This window comes from Camelus ferus, chromosome 16 (assembly GCF_009834535.1).
Source record: "Camelus ferus isolate YT-003-E chromosome 16, BCGSAC_Cfer_1.0, whole genome shotgun sequence".
Lineage (NCBI taxonomy): Eukaryota > Metazoa > Chordata > Mammalia > Artiodactyla > Camelidae > Camelus > Camelus ferus.
The window spans coordinates 47,056,181-47,077,151 of NC_045711.1; the positions used below are offsets into that span (position 1 = coordinate 47,056,181).

Here is a 20,971-nt window from a genome sequence, read left to right on the forward strand (position 1 = left end):
ATTCATCACATAAAATGTTTATTGTAGCATGGTGAAGCCAAAAAGTACTGGATTTGGAGATTTGAAAAAAAAAAACTGAGTTTATGTCTTGATTCTCCTTCCTGCCAGTTGTGTGAGAAAGTCATTTACCCTCTCTGAGCCTCAGTTTCAACTCCTGGAAGCTAGACTATTGAGGTCTTTCCGTCTGTATCAGAATAAAGGAGGTGCCTTAAAAGGAAGCATTTTACAAACACTAAATAGAGTGCTATCCTAATGTAAAGTATTACTATTATCACTGTTACTGTTGTAACTATTTGATCAGGGAAGCCTGAATTTCATGCTGCCTCTTCTGTCTGCTTTGTAACACCCAGGCAATTTCATGATTAGAGTTGGCCTTCCAAAAAGACACTTTTGTTCTTTTTTTCCTCTAAAACAAATGAATCCAGAACCAATCTACCTTAGCCATCCAATATGTGCAGCCTCTTTTGTTCGTGAACAACCTGAAGGTAATAAACTGGTCTGCCCCTGTGACAGAGAAAGATGTTGGAAGGAAATGGGTTTCCATCTCAGGCTTCTAAGGTGCCCTACCAAACAATAACAAGGGACAGATTATTCAGCTAAACGCCCCTGACGTGCATTGGCATGCAATATGCCACCCTCCTCGCCAGGCAGTATTACTTATACACCTGCCTCTGAGGAGGGCTGCTCGGAAGAGCTACTCTGCTTTTATCAGACATACATTTTAGGGACTTTTAAATAAACTTATATAGCAATACTGAGCTGCATGTCTTCTAAACTTTGCTATTTCATCCGTCTATACCAAGCACCGTGAAACAAAATGGATGTGCCTTCAGCTTTCTACAGTCTTGGAAAATGAACCAGTCCACTTAACAATAAATGGTGGTTGGTTCAAACACACATGACTAGTCTAGTGAAGAAGAAAAGAAAGTTGAGCTTAATGAAGTCCAGTGTCTGTGTCCCTGTGCATGGACAGGAAAGGACGAGTGTTTTATAACTGTTTATTGGAGTTAATGGTAATAAATTCCTCACTTGTGATGCATTAACTTTAATGTTTTCATTACTTGGTGATTTAGGTTTTCCCTTTTCACATTGTAAATCATGTTGTCCCAGTAGCAGAGCAGGTCGAGCGCCTGCCATAATGTTCATAATACTCAGTGGGGAAAGGAATGTTCTTTCTTTCTCCCCAGCACAGTCTGACAAAAGATGCTTTTCCCTCCTCTCCATTTGCTGCTTTCTAAATAAGCATGAGGGTAGACAGAAGGACACATCTGACAGCAGGATGGTTTCGATCCTAAGGAAAGACAGGTCTCCGCAGTAACTTTCCAAATGTATTTGGTGCTGAAGGTTTTTTCCTTTCTTTTCTTTCTTTCTTTCTTTTTCTTTTTTCTTTTTCTTTTGTTTGTTTGTTTGCTGAGTGTGAGCCCTTAGTTAATGAGCTGTGCAAATAGATATTGAGATTTAGTGTTTTTATTTTGCAATTACAGACTTGGTGATTTGGTTGGAAATTTTGGGGTCTAGAAACATTACCCTCATTTTCCCCTCCCTAATTTTTTCCTTGCAAAGTTTGACTTCCTTCAAACTTGCTTGAGTTTTGTCTGATAAAATAGAAGAATCAAGAAAGATTTTAAATCTCAAATGTGTAACTTCAAAGAAAAGGAGGTGATTTTTGCCCTAAAGGTTCCTATCATAGCCATCATTTTTCCATCTCCGATCCCAGACTGCTGCACAGTGACACCCAGGGAGCTGTCTGGGAGCGAGGTCCAGCTCGGGAGTGGCCCTTCGCCCAGTAGATGATGCATACCAGGTCAAAGCCACAGTGCTAAGATCACTGCATTCCCATCAAGTTCTCCCCGATGGGGTGTGAGAGTTCTCATTAGATCACCCACCCTGAAATACCCCCAGAGAATCACGATAATTAGTTCCTGAGTCTTCTTTTTTATTTTCTGCTTTGTTTGCTTTAAAAGTTTTCTCAATGCTGTGCTCTGATATCTGAATGTTTTTTACTAGAGAGACACAGAGAAGGTAAAATTATCATTTGATTCCTCCCTGAAATCTTTTGGTTTGGAAAATAACTAAAATAGAGACTACTAATGGAGCACTAATCCCCACACGGCTTTCACCCTCAACAGGATTGAGTGCTCACACACACATAGCATGTTTGCTTACAGGATGCAAACAAATACACCTGTGGATGTTCAAAGAGAAAAACACCTTTTTTTTCAGAGAAATAAAAGAACAAGACTAGGGAAAGAAGAGGCAAGTTCTTAGCCAAAGCCTGTAGCTCAGAAATTGCCATCAACAGCTGTTTTCTGAAGCAAATTCAGTATCCATTTGTTAAGTTGTTGCAGTTTAGCTCAGTCTTTGTCTGTTTTTGGCTTCCTCTGGACCACCATCCTTTGATGCTTTCCTGAAGCTATCTTATCCTGAAGATAAGTTCTAGGGTGAAGAGAATTGATATCTCAATGAGGCTGTGAAATTAGCTGGAGATTTTGTTCTCTCCAGTTGAGGTTCATGGCATTTTTTTCCTAGCTGGTTTTTTGTTTTTTTTTTTTCCAAAATCCTCTTTTTCCCTTTTCCCATCATTCTCAGTACTGTGATTCCTCCTGACTTCTGCACCACACCACCCCTGCCCCTTCCTCCTGGCTTTCTTCGCTAAGCTTCCCTTCTTTCCCTTTTTTACTTCCTTATTTTACATTACCAACCCTAAGATTAAAATAGTGAATATACAGCAGAACAAAAATTACTGTTTGTGGCTTAGGTGAAAATGATTTATGTAACAAATATTCACTCCCATATTGCCTTCTTAGACCACAAGTCCCGTAAGGGTGGAAGTGGTTTCAGTTCAGTTTAACAAACGTTTATCGGGCACCTACTGTGTGTACTAGGCCTCTGGGGATACAGAGAGAAACAGGTATATGAATAATGAATTGTACTGCCCTCTTTTTTTTTTTTTTTTTCTTAGTGATATCTCTCTACCTATGAACACAAGATCTGTTTTTACCCCCCCCCCCCTTCCCTTTCTAGGCCATCCCTCCTATTGCCTTCTACCCAGATCCACGGCCACATTCTTTTCCCTGGGACTAGTCCCTTTTCTATTTCCTTATTCAGGGTTTCTAGCAGCTTGATTTAGTAACTAAGATCTTATGTAAACCTCAGCAAAGAGGCAAGACTGGAGAGAGAGTACTGGGGGGAAAGTTTAGAGTCCCTGGGAGCCAAGACTGTGCTGTCATAGTGCCCTACAGAAAGTGGTATTAGAGCACAGAAAAGGGAGGATACAATTCTACACGGGGAAACAGAGAAAGATTCAGAGGGGATATGACATTTGAATTGAGTCTTAAAGGAGCCCTTCCTCTTCAGAAAATGGGGATAGAGTGATTGGAATTCCTAGCCAGGACAAAAAGCATGAGCAAAGCCCTGGCAGTGTCAAAGGCATGGCACGTTCCAGAAGGCAAAGCCTGTTACTTAGTGTTGCTGGGGTATTAGGAAGTATGGGGGTTGGGAGAAAATGAAACTGGAAGGTAGCGTGAGACCAAGTTTTAAAGTTTTTGTGTGCTGGAGAGTTTGAGTTTCATCCTATAGGTTAGGGAGGACCATTGAAGGCTTAAAGCATGTATGACATGGCCAGATCTATGTTTCAGAAAGATGATTTCCGGTCAGGATATGGTGAACAGGTAGAAGGTAAACTAGTTAACAAGTGACTGCAAACCCAGGCAAGGCTGTTCTCTTCTTCTGCCCTTTTCTCCACATTCTTATCACAGTCCAGTGGAGTAGTAAATAGATTTGGAAATGATATTTTGTCATTCATTTTTAAAGATATGCTCTCAAGTGACATATGTATTAAAGTGACCTGCCTCAGGATAAGAGGAGAATACAGTGATCCTTCAAGGTTTGTAAAAAGACAGTTTGGCATGTTCAGTCCTTTCCTCCTATTTAGCATCACAAAGCCGTTTGAAGCACTGCTGTCTGGGCTTGTTTCAGGATCCTCACTTTGTCTGCTGCCGCTGACTGTGGTTTGGCTACTAAAGACTTCAGGTCGTTTGGATCTTTGTGATTCTATATTAAGGATGGATTCTTAGGATAAAAATAAAGCTGAAGGTGCTCAGTAAAAGATATGTCATCGATCAACTCAGAAGACATAGAGGCTTCCTGGGATTAAACAGTTTGTCTGGAGATTGCATGAATTCGCAGCCTTTTTCCCACCATAACTCATGCCCTCCAACATTCATTTGCTCAACCCACTTCCAGGAACACCCACGATTTTGAAGAAACACAATTTTTTTCAAGGAAATAAAGCTCTGTGGGAATTCTTGATTGCCACAATTACAATAGTACATCAGATGTGTTTAATCACCATAGACTGTGGCATAAATAAGATACGCTATAAGTTATTTTTAATTGACTTTTCCCCTTAAGAAAGCGTATTGAATGCAAATGAGTGGTATTATTATACAAAAACTTTAAATCCATTCTTATTCTTAAAGTGAATTATTCAAAATCTCTGCCATTTAGATCAACACCTTCAACCGATCAAAGGACACCAATGTGTCCTGATACCATGATTAAGAATCAATGGATTTTTATACTGAATTAGTCTTTCTTTAAAATGAACTATTTACCTACCAGATGCTGTTTATCTTCCTATTTATTTAGGTGTTAGAATTAGTGTGAAGTTATACGTGGAGTTGGAGGGGCTTTCTCCCAATACTTTCACTTCTTATGAGTAAAATCCCACAGAAAGTGAAGACATGGAAGAGGAGCACCCCTTAGACCACAGGCCTCTGTGGTAGTTAGTGTGGTGCCTCTTTGTGGAAACAAGAAGGTTCTTCATACACCATGAATATTAATGGTTTCTATATGTTACCTTGTAGCTTGGCATTATTGATGGACTGTTTTATGAAAAGAAACCATTTTGGATATTTAGCTTAAAAATCTTCTTTTTACACCAGGGCTTCTTCCTTAAAGAGTAAACGAATCACGACCAAGGCTCCTGTATGAGCCCTACCCTGGAACCGGCTTCTCTTTTCTAAACATCACTTTTGTCAGAAGAGGCCTTACAAATGGTCACCAAGCAGCAAATTTTTGAGAGCTCCAGGTTTCTTCCTCTTGTGTTTCCTTTACCTTGCATATCCTTTTATTGCACTCTCTTACTTTTTTTTATTTTTGCCCTCTGTATCTGTTGACCTCTTGAAAGTACATTGTGTTCAATTCCTTCCTTTCATCTGCTACCCAGTTTATTTCTTCATGAAATTAAAGCTGTTTGTTTGAGTGGCTTCTATGTCTTTGAAACTTTTAGATCTTCTACCTATTATTAATGATTTAGAATTTTTCACCTTACTTGTGTTGGTCTAAATTCCTTAATAAGTGAAGCACAAAGACAGAAAAGTATAAGGAGTGAGGGTAGACTCAAGTAGATATCGAATGGAGCCACACAAGTTTAAGAATTATGTAAACCTGTCCCAAGGTACTAATGAAGGAAGAGTCCTTGAAACCAACTTCCCTGTTGGCATCATGTGCAGAAGATGAACACCAGATACCTCAAACTGCCATTTATTGGCTAGTTCCTAACAATTGAGGGGAAAAAAGCAAAAAATAACCCAGAAATGCAAGAGGCTGAGGAGAAACAGTAATGAACTTTTGAAGAAGGGCTCAGAAACCAAATACAAAAGAGAGGGTTTAGCGAACAGATTGGGGATCAGCATCCACCAAACAGGAGAAAACTACACCACCCACCCTACCTTCAGTGCCCCCTTTCCCCTTCTCCAGTGGCGGCGTTGTGAAGTGTCTGTGTGTCATTTTGCAAATGCACACACACACCAGTGATCTGTGAGTGAATTGGCATCGCAAGTGGAACCTGACCATTCCCAGCCTTCAAATATTAGATTTTCTCCAACCTCATCCATCCCAACTCCCCTTTATCCTTTATCACGGATACTTTAACGAAGGAACCTGGTAACTTCACCCTGTCTGATTCACACCTGTTAGCTTCAGTCTCTAGGGTGGAGTTGGTTTGGCCCCTTCTTCAAACAACTGAAAAGAAACTTATATTAAAAGGAAAGGGGAGGATGGGAGAAGCCTACAATTTAGGGAGGGGAAAGAGTTGAACAAATGATTTTTTTTTTTAATCACTGATTTTCATTTCAAGTCAATTGAGCAAGAGAGCAAGCCAGCTACCTATAGTGAAAGTTTGTGGGCACTGGTTTGTTCTGTAGGGGCTGCAACCTTTTTGCAGTAGAAATTGTGTGGCCTCTCATGCTATTAGCCTTGTGCTGTGGTGGTGCCAACTGATTTCTCCAATTCTCTTTTCTCAGTGGGCTAGAATGCTGCTGATTAAATAGGCCGTGACTCACATAAGCTCCCGTGTCTTTTTTATTGACTGCTTTACGGAAATGTATCACACTCCAAAGGGTCCCCATTGTTGTCGCTGTGCATGGCTGACTGAGGAGTCATGTTTAGTGCTGAGAGATGGACTCCTACTCTGTCGTTTTTTACTGCATAGTTGGTATGGGTGGGATACAAGAGTTTAAAGGACTCTGGATGAGGAGAAAAAGATGACTGAGAAATTCTTTTATCTTCACCTGCCATAAAAGTTGGGTGGCCATCACTTCTGGATAACACGCTTCTCTGTTGATCGTATCTGTATGGCCCCACATCCTTCAGCTAGGTGAATTTTTTCTTTATATGGGCCGTTCTGAGAGATTTAGTTAAGTGCCATGGTAGAGAGAGATTATGACACTGATATAATTCTGTATTGTGCAGATATAATATGATACCCCCTTAGATTTCTCCAAAGGGCCATTTATTCCCAATAAATCTAAATCATTTCTATTTTTTAAATTAACATCTTTTTTCAGGTAATGGACAAAAAGCCTCAATTTTTTAAAAAATTGTATACTTAAACATAAATGTTTTTGCATTAAAACAGTAACTCATGCAATTGTTTGTAGCTTCTTCCTATTTTTATTACCATCCTACAAAGTATTTACATACTTGCTATTACACATTAAGGAGCTCTGCTGATCTGGTTCATTTGCCAGTAGGAGTGAATTCAGGCATACAGGACTCCTCCTGCCTCACCACCCAGGACCGTGGCTAACATGTGTATTCTCCAAATCACCAGTTCTTCATCAGTGGGACCCTCAGCTGACACTGAAAGAGGAGATAGCTTGATTGCCACAGCGGCTTCCCATCTAGGATTGGGACAGATCTGGATCCCATCTGAATTAATCTGATAGATTGTGGAGCAAATGACATTGAGCTCAGGGTCAGCTTTACATGAGAATTCTGTTACTGTACTCACCACAGAGTGCCTTGTACATAGAAAACAATCGATAGACTAAAGATTGATTTGATCTGATTTTTTCCAGAGCCATTCCAAACTTCATCTATAATCCCATTTTTTCCACTGCCCGTAAGGGAAACCAGGAAAGAGAGCTCATTAATACAGATTCCCTCTAATAAGAAAGCAGCATAACACTTTTTACAAAAACATAGCATATGAAATACTGTGTTCCCAGCTCTCTTACTCTTAAGAATCTTGTTGGTAAATGACCAAGAGAAGAAATTCAGCAAAATTGGGCTCATTCAGTGCCCAATTTTAGCAAACCAAGTGTGACTTTTGGGGTGAGAAGGTGGTAATGGTGCTGTCCCTAGTCTCCTAAAATTAGTGACTTGGAATTCAAACATCTCTGCTGCATTATGTCTTTGTTTTCTTGGTGGTGGCATTCTTGGGTTTCAGTTGGTGGGGAGAAAAAAGCCTCATGCTGATAATGTACTGAAAGTAAATGAAATTAAATAAGCGAAGCAGTGCTCATCACTACTTCCCTCCCCCCTGGGTAATTCAATTCAAGCTCTTTCTCTGATGGCAACTCACAGGGACTGTCTCTGTCACCCCGCTGGGGCCTAGAGTCTTAACATCTAAATAAAAGTTTCACTCAAGCATTTTTTATGCTCCTGCCAGCAGGATCAGTGAGCTGGTGTGGGCACATTAATGTAATATTCATACTCACAGACTCTCCCCACACACAAGGCAATGTCTTCCCATTTTCATAATTATAGATGTTCCATAAAATGGCATTTAGATTTGCATTAAAAAAGGAGCTTTGAATTCTAATAGAACGTTTAACATGTCTTTTATGATTCAGACTCTCGGCATCTTTAACAAGAAGCTGTGTCTCTAAGTTTAACAAGACCTTAAAAAAAGAAAAAAAACCTAGGAAGAAAGATGGATTTAGGGTTTAGGGGATCCTGATTTTCTTATTTCCTGTGTCTTTCATTTAATTATTGGGCCTCTAGGAGCAATTTTTTGACAGCGCTGCAGAGAGGATGGGCTCTCCTTCAAAGGGCCTTCTAAACCATACCAGGTCCTCACCCTCAGTAGGATCTGCTTCTGTTTTCTTGGGGAGCATTTTCAAAGAGATATTAGAATTTTCAGAGAGGTGGAAGAAATGAAAGAATTCTAGCCAAATGAACTTTCCTTTGCTGCTGTTCATCTCATGTGTGCACCCTGAGACCCATCTGGTAGGATTTATAGCAGTCACAGAGTTTGCTAACTGTAAAACTCACAAATGAAAACAGTCCATGAACAAGGAAGTTGACAGTAAGGATGGATAGGATAAAGAATCAGGCACTTAGACACGCTAAAAAAGAAAAAGAGAAGCTCCCCTGATCTACATTTTTAAAACTAAACTTGAAACAGCTTAGAAGCAAAAGGTAATTTTCGTTGCATTTTAAGTTGTCTTAAATGTTATTTTTAAACAAGAAGTATGTAAAGCACTGAGCAAAGTGCCCATTCATAGCCACCACTGAATAAATGTTAGTTGTTGTAGTTGTTCAGAAAACAAATGTGTGATTGAAAAAAACTTATTCCACTCAAGAGTTTCCAGATATTGGAAAGATGCTCCCGTCATTTCATATGTGTTGTACCTTAATTTGGTTTATATTTTGTTGCTTTCTAAATTTTTTTAAGACAAACCAAAAGAGATTTGAGTTTGGGGAATAAATAAAAGAATAAATATTAGGATTATGCTAGCTCACTCTCTTCATTTCTCCTAATTAAGAAATATAGAGTTGCATTTTTAATTGTTTTTGTTTTGTTTTGTTCTTGTTTCATTTTATTTTTTTAAGGAATAAATTTCTTCCTCTTTATCCTCTGCCCCTCCCTTCTGTAAAATGAGTCTAAACCCCAGTGGGGGGAGATAGATTGGAATCTTGACTTCTCAATAAATTTGCACCTAACCAGGCTAATTGAAAGCCACAAATGTTAGCGGCGTACGATTAAAGGCTGATGTCAGCTCCAGGTCTTCTCTGTGTAAAGGGCTTCTACCATTCCTAGACTCTTTCCTTTATTTTGACAAAACCAGGATTTGGCAGTTATGGCCAAGTTCAGCTTTGCATAGCCCTTCTTTGTGTGAACTTGGTGAAAATCATGTTCACTAAGGTAGCTTTCTGCTTGTTAGGAAAAGGTGAGTGTGGGTTTATTTAAGCAAATTCTTAACTCTCTGGAGTCCTTTTCTTGTCAGTCCATACATATTTAGGCTACCTCCCCTTGCACAAACTAATGCATGTTTAGATCATTTTAAGCAATTTTAACATTAGATATAATTAGGAAGAAAGAAAATTTACTCCCCAACCCAAGTCATCTGGAAATTGTTTTATTTTGCGTCGTATTTAAGCAATAGCCCTTCTTAACCCCCCTTCATTAATCTGGATTATCTCAAGTGGCCCAAATAAATGAAAATTCTGTCAGATTTCAACAAAACATTTTGCTTTTGTTCCTTTTAGGAATGGAAGACATCACAAGAGGAGCTCAAGAGCTTGATAATATCATCAAGCAAGGATACTTAGAGAAGAAAAGCAAAGGTACTGATTAGACCCCCAGATCTCAGAATATTCCAAGAAAAGAAGGGAAACGAGGAGAAAGAGAGCTAGCATGGGCGGGTGCCTTCTTGTGCCCAATACTGTACCAGGCAGGTGCAAGGCAAAAGGAAGGCAAGAAAAGGAAAGAAGTCTGGTGTTCATGGGTAGGCTGACGAGAGATGGTTCAAAATCTTCTCTTTACCAGCATAGGGATTGGTTCCACTCACCTGGTACACAGCAGATGCTTAAACAAATACATGTTGAATAAATGAATGATTGACTATATTTTGTTCTCATCTCTCAGTGTGCTCCCATAAAGACTGAAACTAGGTTGCCAAGAGTGTAGTTTTTATATCATATGTGAAGCGGCCCACTTCCAAGGTTCAGACAAGCCCAAATCTTCAGCTTTCATGCATTTGATTAGAAAAGGTACTACTTGGGTTGGAATACCAGGTGTAATACTTGGGCAAATTGACTTTAGCACAAAGAAAGCCTTTCTTATGCCCACGGCCTGGAGCATCATTTTGGTTTGCTAAAAGGCAACACATAAAGATCTCATGGAGAATTTTAAAAGTACAGGATGAGATTAGAATCTGAAAGACATAAAGGGAAAATAGAGAGAGAGCTGTGAGGGGTCAGAGCAGGCAAAACCTGTTTAGAACTTGGACCTTTAACTGAGTGAGCCCTCTGGACTCTGAGTCAATATGGGATAACCTGTGGGAGTGAAAGGGAGGGTTTTACAGTCCATTAACGTGGGAAATAAAACAATAATACACTGGACTGTGTGTTGTTGGATTTTACGGACTCTTCAGTGATTGTAGTTACCTGAATTTATGTCCCTTACTGCTGTCCCGTTTAGATCACAGTTTCTTTGGTTCGGAGTGGCAGAAGCGATGGTGTGTTGTCAGCAGAGGCCTCTTCTACTACTATGCTAATGAGAAAAGTAAGTGTTCTTCATTTGCACAGCAGCATCTCACTCCTTCGTAAATTCTCAAGCACTTAGATCTCAACTTAGCAGTCCTTAACTAACACCCATAAAGGAACATGCTTGGGAAAGAAAAAAGCTTAGGTAAATAATACATTGCTCATCACCAAAAACTCAGATGCCAATTTAGAAATTACATTCCCTTTAAACTCTAGGATAGTGTGGTCAGCATATTAAAAGGTCACCTTTTATTATGACTAATAACAACACATTATTGAAGTTGAGCACCTTGGCATTAAAAGAAAACCTCTAACACTTTATGGGCATTAATAATATAGTTAAAATATTGAAAAAATTAATTCTGAGGAAGATTTTAACAGCTTACCAATGACCCAGAAATGGAACCCTTGAACCCATACTCTCTAAGAGCATGCTCCAAACTTTATCCTACTGGCTCCTGGGAAGTAATCCAGTGGACATCCCTAGAGCTGTGGAGTACTGAGACCCAGGTGGTTGCTGAGCCCAGGAGACACCCTGCAGCCAGATGGCAGCAGCAGCGAAGTGTTGACTCAAGCCAGAAGCAGCTTCTTAATGAGCCACCACTGACTCAGTCAAGCACAGCACTCATGAGCTATCCCTAGAAGACCTCTCATCCATGCTTAACACATTTGCTCAGCTCGTGAGAAGGAACAGAGGATATAAGCACAAATTGGAGGCGGCTACAAATAAATACAAGATAAAAGTTAACATTGTAGGTGGATGCAAACTTTCAAATAGGGGATATGCTCCTGCAATTAGACAGCCCCGGGAGTAATTCTACAAAGCAAGAGGGAGATAAAGTAAAGTAGCAATTCTTGCGGGGGATTTCTTTAGGCTCTGCCACCTTCTTACAGAGGCCAGTGATCCAAAGGAGATCCTTTATTGTCCCTCCAAGAATTTTCTGTTTCTCGTCCCTTCCTTCTTTCCTGGACTTACTTCTCTCCCAATGTCTGGATATCCAGTCTAGAGAATAATCAGGTATCTACCCAGCTGCCTTTGGACTTCCTGCACCTTGAACACTAAGGTAGCAGAAAGAACAAGTTTGCTAAGTGATATGGAATTTGCCCCTTGGCTTTCGAGGCAGTTACCTCACTCTGCCTCTCTGCCTGCAACAGGTGTCACTGACCTTCATCTTGGGTTCAACATCACGATTCCTCAGAGCCTTTCCCACAGAGGGGTAAGTGTGAAGCCCTACTTGGAAATGAGAGCAGCATTGCTCAAAACCTGAGTAACAAGTCTTCCTGCATCCTTCCAACCTCCAGCCCACTCTCAAATTCAGCAACTATGATTTCTCCCCTGAATTCTAGGCATACAAGCCAACCAGGTGTTATTTTCTTATTTTAAACCTTCAAACTAACATAACATTTATGCCCTTGTAAAAAAAATAAAATGTCCACCATTTCCCTTGCATTTATATACATGGTTGGCATATCTGGATATAAAACCCGTTATCACATTCGTTCATTCAGAATCCTTTCTACTCAAGGTGAGGGGGGAGAGCAAGAGCGAGAGGCTTGGAGACTTTTATTGACCATTTTGCCATCAGAGTGAAATAAAATCCAGTGACCAAAGAAACAACGAAACGTTTTAGTGGCCAGTTAGAACAAGGACAGATACTTTAACAAAAAAGATTCTGGTGTCAAAAAGCACTGTTGCATGGCTCCCTTCTCGCCAGTTACTCCTTATTGTGCCCAAAACATTTTCTTAGTAAGTACGGAGTGTTTGTGTATTTCTTTTAGCTCAACCAGGTAAAGACAGATTCTTTTTCTTTTCTTTTCTCTTAATATTGTCTTCCCACTGCCATCTGTCTCATCATCATCATCAAAAAGCCCTTATTAAGCAACTCATTCCACATGACCCAGGACAGAAAGCATCACCCAGACACTGTGGTTCCATTCTACATGCTCTGCCCGAACCACACCATAAGGGCACAGAATGCTTGGAGACCACCCCCCTCTTTTCCTGTTTCTAATATATTTTTTAAAGAGAGTGACAGGCAGAGTAGTCTATCCTTTCCCTCTCTTAGGGTCCTTTTCCTTTTATCTCCTTCCTCATCAGGTAATGGTACTCAACAGTTCTCTGCTTCTTCCCAATTTGACCTCTGCCAAGGGGACTAAAATACTGAGTTTTCATTATTCTCCTGCTAACATAAATTCCCTCCTGACCAGCAGGAGAGGGAGAGCAGTCTGGCCCAAAAGCTACACAGGGCAGAGGAGGAGTTCCCGGGAACTTATAATGCCCCCTTGCGCAGCTGTCCCTTCCCCTCAAATGTGAGCTCTGCTGGCCCTGATAATAATGTTTCAGCTCTATAATCACCTTCCAGAGCCTCCCGTTTACAGCCACACTCTCCCTGCTGTAATAATTCCTTCTTTCTGTTATTATAGATCTCTTAACATTCTAATAAATTCTCTGTCTCTGTTGTACTCTTTTGGCAAAATAACCTTTCATGTTGCATTTCCCTAGCTTGGCAGTGATATCTGCCTCACTGTCGCAGTAGCCTCTTCTTAAGCTCCCTTAATAACCTTTCCTTGACTATTGTGGTTCCTCGGGGATGTAACAGCTGTTTCTGTGCTTTGATTTTACATACGAGAGAAGATGCCCTCCCTTGGCAGTTGCATCTCTCTAGAGATACAGAGAGCTTTCCTGTCTTGCAGGCAAGCAGCCCAAAGGGACCTTTCTCATTAAGGGCTACAGTGTACGGATGGCCCCCTACCTGCGAAAAGATTCCAAGAAAGAATCCTGCTTTGAGCTGACCTCCCAGGATAGGCGCAGCTATGAGGTAGGTTGAGCCGAGGAGATGGAGATCCTCATTAGTGTTGCAGTTTCACTCCATGTTGCATGTGAGCCGTGGTTGCTATGCTGGGTTCCATCCTTTCTCCATTACCTCTCATTTCTTACCAAGAGCTTTCTCCTTGGCATGCCATGCCCACCCATCTGTCGCCACCTACATCTCAGATACTGTCTTTGCTTGGCGTCCGTCTCTTCATCCCCCACCACCTCAGTCTCACCCCATAGGTGAGAGTCTTGTCTATTGCAATTCTTTATTCATAGTCTAATTTCATGACTTTAACTCCTACTCTCTTTATTTTTCAACTGGTTATCTTCACTTCCTTTCATGAAACCCAGAAAAAGAGAAATCTGACTGTAGAGTGAAAAATAATTTACTTTCCCATATTCATCTTGCTCTCCAAAATAATCTTCCTGTATGTAGATGCACCACACATCTCTGGAGGATTTCTAAGATACTGGCAGGAATGATTACTGAGTAGAAAGAGTGATAAGTGAGGAACAAGAGGACCTGAGTGCGGGTGAGAAAGACATTCTTCACTGTGTTCATTTTTATATATTTTGATATACTATAAAAAGTAATATAATAGGTAATGCATTTATTACCTATTATAAAATTAATTAAGGCAACAAAACAAATATCTGACTATGGGAATATAGTGATTTTCACCAAAAATATACTTTTACATGTGTATATACGCCTATTGTTTCCTGCTCGTTGGGTATTTTTATCACAGTTTTACTAAAGCAATTTAGAAAAACTTTGGTTAACTTATGACAAAGAGAAAAGCCATGCTAAGGTTTATATTAACTACTTGAATAACCCTTTGCCTCTTCAAATTTTTCTCAGCACTCATCCATTTATGATTCTACAGTATCCTAACACTTACTTCAATAAATGACCTAGGTCTTAATTATGCAATTCCAAAAAAAGGTTTTTTTAATTTAAACTAAACTTTCCTATAGAGTCTTTTATAGATATATATAATACAGATGTATGCACTGGGTGTGTATCTACGTGATTTCTATCAGTTCTGATTGTGCCTCATCCAAGTAAAATTTATGTAAGTCTAAGTCAGTTTCCCTAGACATTTTTATAGAAATATATTTTTAAGAAATCAAGAATGACCGTGTCCATTAATAAGTTTTAAGCAGGAATCTAGGTTTCCTATACAGCACATATCTTTATCTTACCATCATAGCCAGATAATAAAAAGGTTTTTCAGGAACAATCATTTCAAATAGATTCATTTAAAAGAAAAAATTACTAAAGCTTGATGCTTGACTGGCCTGTTTTGTGAATCAGAATGTAGAGTTTGTTTACTTCTTCTTTTCTTTGGCCCACTGAATCCAAGTCATCACCATGGTCTGTGGATTCTTCCTCTACAATATCCTTTGAATCTTTCCCTTCTGATTTATTCCTACAGCCATCACAATAGTTAAGTCCCTATCGCTTCACCCAGAAGACTAGTTAAGTCTTCTAGCTGGTCTTCTCTCTCTAATTTCTCCCTATTTTATTCTCTCCTACTCACAACTAATGAAAGAATCTCCCACTCCTTTTGCTAGATTTACAGTGGCTTCCTGTTGCCTACATTTTACATCTGAATTCCTAGTACTCAGAACCCTTTCATCAATTCTTCTCTGATCTCGGTTCTCCAGCTTCATCTGTTACTGTTACCTAGTCAAGCTGGTCTGCCTACCTTTACTATGCATGGTGTTCTCATTTCTAATCTTTGGCAGCTGGTTCTCCCTACCTGACATGTCCCGCTCCCTCCACAAGTCAGTTTCCACCAACTCTTTTAAAATCCAACCAAAACAGTATTACTTTAACAAGCCTCCCTGGCTTCCCATAGGCAACAATAAGTACTCTCTGTCTTCTCTCAATATCCAGCTTTTAACAATGTACCTACTTTGTAGTGTCCCCATATCAAGAGTGTATGTCGTCTCCAGTACTGATGCATTTGCATTATTCTTTGAAGTCAGGAATTTGGGTTTGCCTTTTTTTCCCTGTAAACTGTTCTCAACAAATGCCTAATGAATGAGTGGGTAATCAGATGAATGAATGCACATGAACATGAATTCTGGACTCAAATCCAGCTGTCAACATTGGGTATGCAAAATTGCTGAAGGAAAAAAATCAATTTGAGAGAGATTTTAATCTTTTTTCTATGTGTTAAGCAGGCAAAAAAATCCATATTCAGAGCTTCCAACTTAACTGCAACTCAACTCACAAAGTTCCTCCCCTTGAACCTCCCTGTAGGATTCATGGGAATTTTAGTGAAAGTGATAAGTTAATTCACCAATTTTTCTCTAGTTTACAGCCTCTAATCCAGCTGAAGCCAGAGACTGGGTGGATCAAATAAGTTTCTTATTAAAGGGTAAGTATCATTATTACAGAAACAGTATTTGAGAGCATTTGTGGTTGAAGTTATATTGCATAAATATAATCCATAGGCTTCAGTATTTATTTATCTGTCCATTCTGCCTACCATGTCCCTCATGTGCGGACAACAAATAGTACCATGTATGAATCAGAAGGAAAAGAAGCCATCAGCCTGGAGATGACCTCTAATATCATTCTTGCTCATCCACCTACCTACAGGCAAGTCTGTAATATTTGTAATCACCAGAAAAGGAGATTCTGAAAACCAGTTCAGCTTAATTCAATGTCCCCTAACCCATTGTATTCTGGGAAAGAAATTCGTGATACCTAAGTCATCTAGATGTGGTGTAGGTCCAAAACCTCCTAGTTTTAGTCTTAGTGGGAAATAGAAATCTAAACACATCTAGGTGGCCTTCAAGAACATCAGACATTAAAAACAAATTGCAATTTCCCAAACCACAATAAAATGTTCCTTGCTTTGGATGGGAAGAATCTTGCCTGAAGATGTTAAATGATTGCTCTTAGAGTACCCTCTGCTGGCCAGCCTGTAGACACAGCAGTGACAGTGGCCCAGGAAGCCTTGTCTGGGAGCGACTTGGCAGGTAGAAGCAGCCAACCTTGAGTCTGCCGCTTGGCATCAGATAACCCTCATGATACACCATGGCAGGACCCTGCCTCTGAAGAAAGGCAGAAACACCAACTTCATCCATGGCCCAAGACCTAGGGAGAAGTGCATCAGCCTAAAAACATCAAGCCTTTTCATCTTCGTTTTTTTATTTTGCTATAAGTTTTTATTGTGGATAAAAAGAAGGAAGCACCAGAGCTTTAATTACAATTGCCAATTTTACTCAGTTTATGCCTTTGCTATCACAAGAACAAACGATTGCATCTACCAAGAGCGTCACGTATAATAGACTAGAACTAGGCAAACATGAACATTGATGGCGAGACTACAGGGTACACTCTCATCTAGGTGCCTTGGATTTATGCGTGTAATATACCCCTAAGTGTGTAAACCTCAATAAAACTCAAAGCAGCTTTATTGAGCTGTACCCTGTGGTACTTTCAGAATCCCACATTGAAGAAATTATTCATTCCATTTTATTTTAAAACAAACAAAATAATAACATATGGTTTAAGCCACAAATGTGTCTTTGATCCCTTCCTCATATGAGGTGGCATCAGAATTGAGATGAAAATAGTTGTGAAATCTTTATTAAAAGCCTAATCAAGCGGAACAGTTTTATTGTGTTTGGAAATGAATGTCGGATGTCTCTCCATCCTTTCCTTCCCCAGAGCACCCTGACTGCTCTCGCCCATCCTGCAGAGGCCCCTCAGCAGAGTTTCAGAGAGCACTCTGTACTACATGTCAGAGAATGAACCTTCCCAGTTCCCCATTAAAATAAAAAACCAATCTCCCTCTCCTGCCCTGTGCTCCCCAGTGCTGTAATGGCTCAACATCCTCTATGCAGTGACCCACTTTAAGGTCAGCCAGACCGTACAGCTGCAAAAGGACATGGTAACCACATCGCTCAGCCATCCCATTTGGTCTTGTATTACTGTTATATTTTTCCACATCCCACTTTCTCTTCCTCTTCCACCTTTGCCTGCTTTTCTCTTTACAAACAAACCTGTGATAATTCTGCATGAGCTCACAGGGGAGAGGAGCTTGTGACAGCTCAGATCCCCTGCGGAAGCCACCTATAGTTCCCAGGCTCTGTGCGCCCTGGAGAACCACAGGCCATCACTCACCCTTCCAGTTTTCCACTTGACGAGCAGCGCGAGGCACGCTGGCATTTCCTCTTCTGGCCTATTTTCTTCCCTTCGCCTCGTGTGCTCATTCGCACACCCATACTTTTCAGGGCTGCTTCGTCCTGATCAAGTTTTATTGCAAGGAAGGATTTATGTTGATGGTTTAAACCTGACGCAGTGCTAGTCTGGCCTTTTCTGTAGATTTCCTGCCACCACGGCCCGCATTAGAAATAACAGCACTTAACCTAGTGTTTCATTTTCTTTTGACATGTTTTATTTTCATCCCTCCTCCCCCTTCTCCCTCTTTCCTTCCCTGCTGTATTCCTTTTTTCTCCCTATCTTGATTCATTCTCATCTCTGCCCTGGCAGATCTGAGCTCCTTAACCATTCCATATGAAGAGGAGGAGGAGGAAGAAGAAGAGGAAGAGATGTATGATGATATTGATGGTTTTGACGCCCCAAATTCTGGTTCCCAAAGCAGACCCATTATTCTGCCTGGGAGTGTGGGGCTCAAAGAGCCCACGGAGGAGAAAGAAGATGAAGATATTTACGAAGTCTTACCAGGTGAGAAATTTCATCTTCTAATCGTCTTCCTCTAGTTTAGAAACTCTTGACCTGGTAGAAGTATATAATTTTGACAACTCCAGAGAAAGCCAAACCTCCAAAGGAGAGACTTGTAGGGAAGTTTCTGTGGAGCTTCTGTGATTCCCAGCACAGACGCTGCCTCCCCTGCTCTGGGGACAAGATAGGTTGATCAGGGAGCATCTCTCATTTCTGCATGTGAAGTAATTTATTGCAAATGTCAACAGGTTAAAGAGTCAATACTTATGTTGGTTTTCATTGGTTTACTGCAAGTTTGGGGATGAGTCATCAAAACTCTCTAGTTTGAACTTCTTTTCTATGTAATTGTGGGAATAATGGAATGTTGCCTCAAAATGATGAAGGATATGAAAAGACTGAAGAAATATAGATGAATGCTGGACAACCCTTTTCAGTAACACAGTAAAACCCTGGCAGAGCACAGCGCACTGTTGCCTGCTTCAGATACACCACGAATCAAATCGCATCTCTTACTAATAAGCCTAACGTGTGATCTCTGCCCACTGTTACAGCAGGTCCACTGTACGTATTTCTTTTTTCCAAAGGCATGATAACTGGATCTCAAAAAATGTGTAATCATCACTGCTTCCGCACAGCCACTTCTCGTGTGGATAACAGCAGCTGTTGAACGGTGCAGAGCACAGTGGGGGTCACACTGTGGAAAAACGAAGCCAGAGCCTTTTAATTGTGAGGTAGTTAGACCACAGGAACGCTGAATCTTCAAGTCCATTCAGAAAGATCGCTCCTGTGGAAATTTGCCAGGAGTTCAGGGCTCTGCTGAGAAATTCAAATTAAGCCTAAATTTATAGCAATTTAAGCCTCAATCCCAGATGAACCCTAGGAACTAAGGTGAGCCTAACACTGAGGCCCCTGAAGACAGGGCTGGTTGCTAAAAAGCATTGTCAGTAAGCAACTTGCATTTCAAGGCTTCCTAAGAAGAGGGTCCAGCCCTGTCAAAGCCACTTTCATCTCTCCCTTGGGGGAGAGGCCACGTCATGGCTTCCTGAGTCGAGGAGCAGGGCTGTGGCTACAGATCTTGCTGAGACCTCGCCCACCACAAGGAGAGCCTGCTTCTTCTCCCAGCACTTCCAGCCTCTGCCGGTCCCAGGTTCCCCAGCCTTTTTGTTGTGTTTTATTATGCAAATGATATCTTGGTTGAGGTCGAGCCACTTCTTGTGTCTGAAGTTAAAAAAAAAATGATAATTTCCTCAGCAAGTCATCGTCGTTAATGAAGTTTTACAAAAACAGATACAACCAAAGGAAAATAAAATTTCACAGGTGATAAATTTTTCCAATTTCCCTGGCAGAATTCGATAGGATTGTTAAATTAAGAGTGAAGGTGTCTGTTAGAAAGCAACGAGCAGTGATGGGTAATTTTATAGAGTGGAAAATTGAATCAAATTGCTACATTAAAACACAGCTCCTCTGAGAATCTTCCCTTTCACAGTCTGCTCCATTGCAACAGCAGGGTGCAGAAATGGATCTGATTCACAGCACTCCCTAAAAGGAGATGTACTCCCCAACTTGACCAGAGTCTTCCTCTGGAGCTCACATTCCACTCACTCCTGGCCAGGCTGGGGGAAATATCTGGGTGACACTCCACTTGGGTCACAGCTGGGAAAACCTTACGGAACCACTCAGCCTTCTGGAAGCTCTCAAAAGAGCAGGCGGGAGAGGGGGCTGATGTTCAGACACCCAGAGCAAAGGAGAGTCAAGGGAAGGAGGCCTCAGGAAATCAGATGAGTCTGAGACCCTCACCTTACCCCAGGTGGGTCAGTGAATATATGACTGGCTTCTTCCCAGCCATCCTTCCCCAGACTCTTAAAATCACACCCTCAGCCATTGCGGTACTGCCCAGGGTATCAGGCCAATTTACACCAAAGTTCACAGCAGTTTGGACTCCAAGGGTGTGGAGACTGGTCTGCTTTCTTGAGGAAAACCACTTCCCCTACGCTCACAACTGTCCCTTGGAGGTGGTGAAGGCCACACAGTAGGAAACCCAGGGTCTCCTTCTGCAGGTTGGGACAATGGCATCCAACTTATGTATAAGTTTCCAGAGGACAGTGCTGTACCCAGCCAATAGGTTCTTTCCCAAAACCTTCTATCCACCACAGTTTTTAGAGACAGCATTGAAGGTGGAATATATTGGCATTTAATTATGATATGACTATTTCAGCCACGAGTCTCCATCAGCCAGCTTCCTGTCCATGCCACTTAGCTTGTTGCATCTGAAATTGCTGTTAGTTTTGCCTGTGCCACACTACCAGTCCTGGAGGAACTGCGAGGGAATGTGAGGGAGCCTGACACTGTCTCCCCTCTGCTGCCATCTCACAAGACCACCCACCGAGCAGTGGCCTGTGAGACCCAGCATGGCTGTCTCAGGATGGACTTGCTCCACCATCTGCTCCTGGAGCAAGTTATCTGCCCTGTGTCTGTGTGATTTCCCCACCCATAAAATGGGGATAACAATAGTAACTATCGTAAAGGGATGCTGTGAGAAGCCTGGAAGTGATGTGTGTAAAGCCTTAGCCCTGGCATACAGTGAGCATTCAGTATTTATTTACTGGCTATTATTCATTTGCTGGTATTTAAATAGGACATGTTACCTCCTTGAAGAATTGGGAGATGGC

The 20,971-nt window shown here is 41.0% G+C and overlaps 1 protein-coding gene across 1 annotated transcript in view; it reads left to right on the top strand.

Moving 5' to 3' along the window:
• The window catches only part of SKAP1 (src kinase associated phosphoprotein 1), a 255,607-nt gene that overhangs the window by 201,192 nt on the left and 33,444 nt on the right, over positions 1-20,971 (top strand). Inside the window, exons 5-9 of the mRNA XM_032457841.1 lie at positions 9,781-9,858; positions 10,715-10,798; positions 13,474-13,598; positions 15,921-15,984; positions 18,111-18,305. Of these exons, the coding sequence (XP_032313732.1) occupies positions 9,781-9,858; positions 10,715-10,798; positions 13,474-13,598; positions 15,921-15,984; positions 18,111-18,305 (546 nt within the window). The remainder of the gene's footprint in view (positions 1-9,780; positions 9,859-10,714; positions 10,799-13,473; positions 13,599-15,920; positions 15,985-18,110; positions 18,306-20,971) is intronic.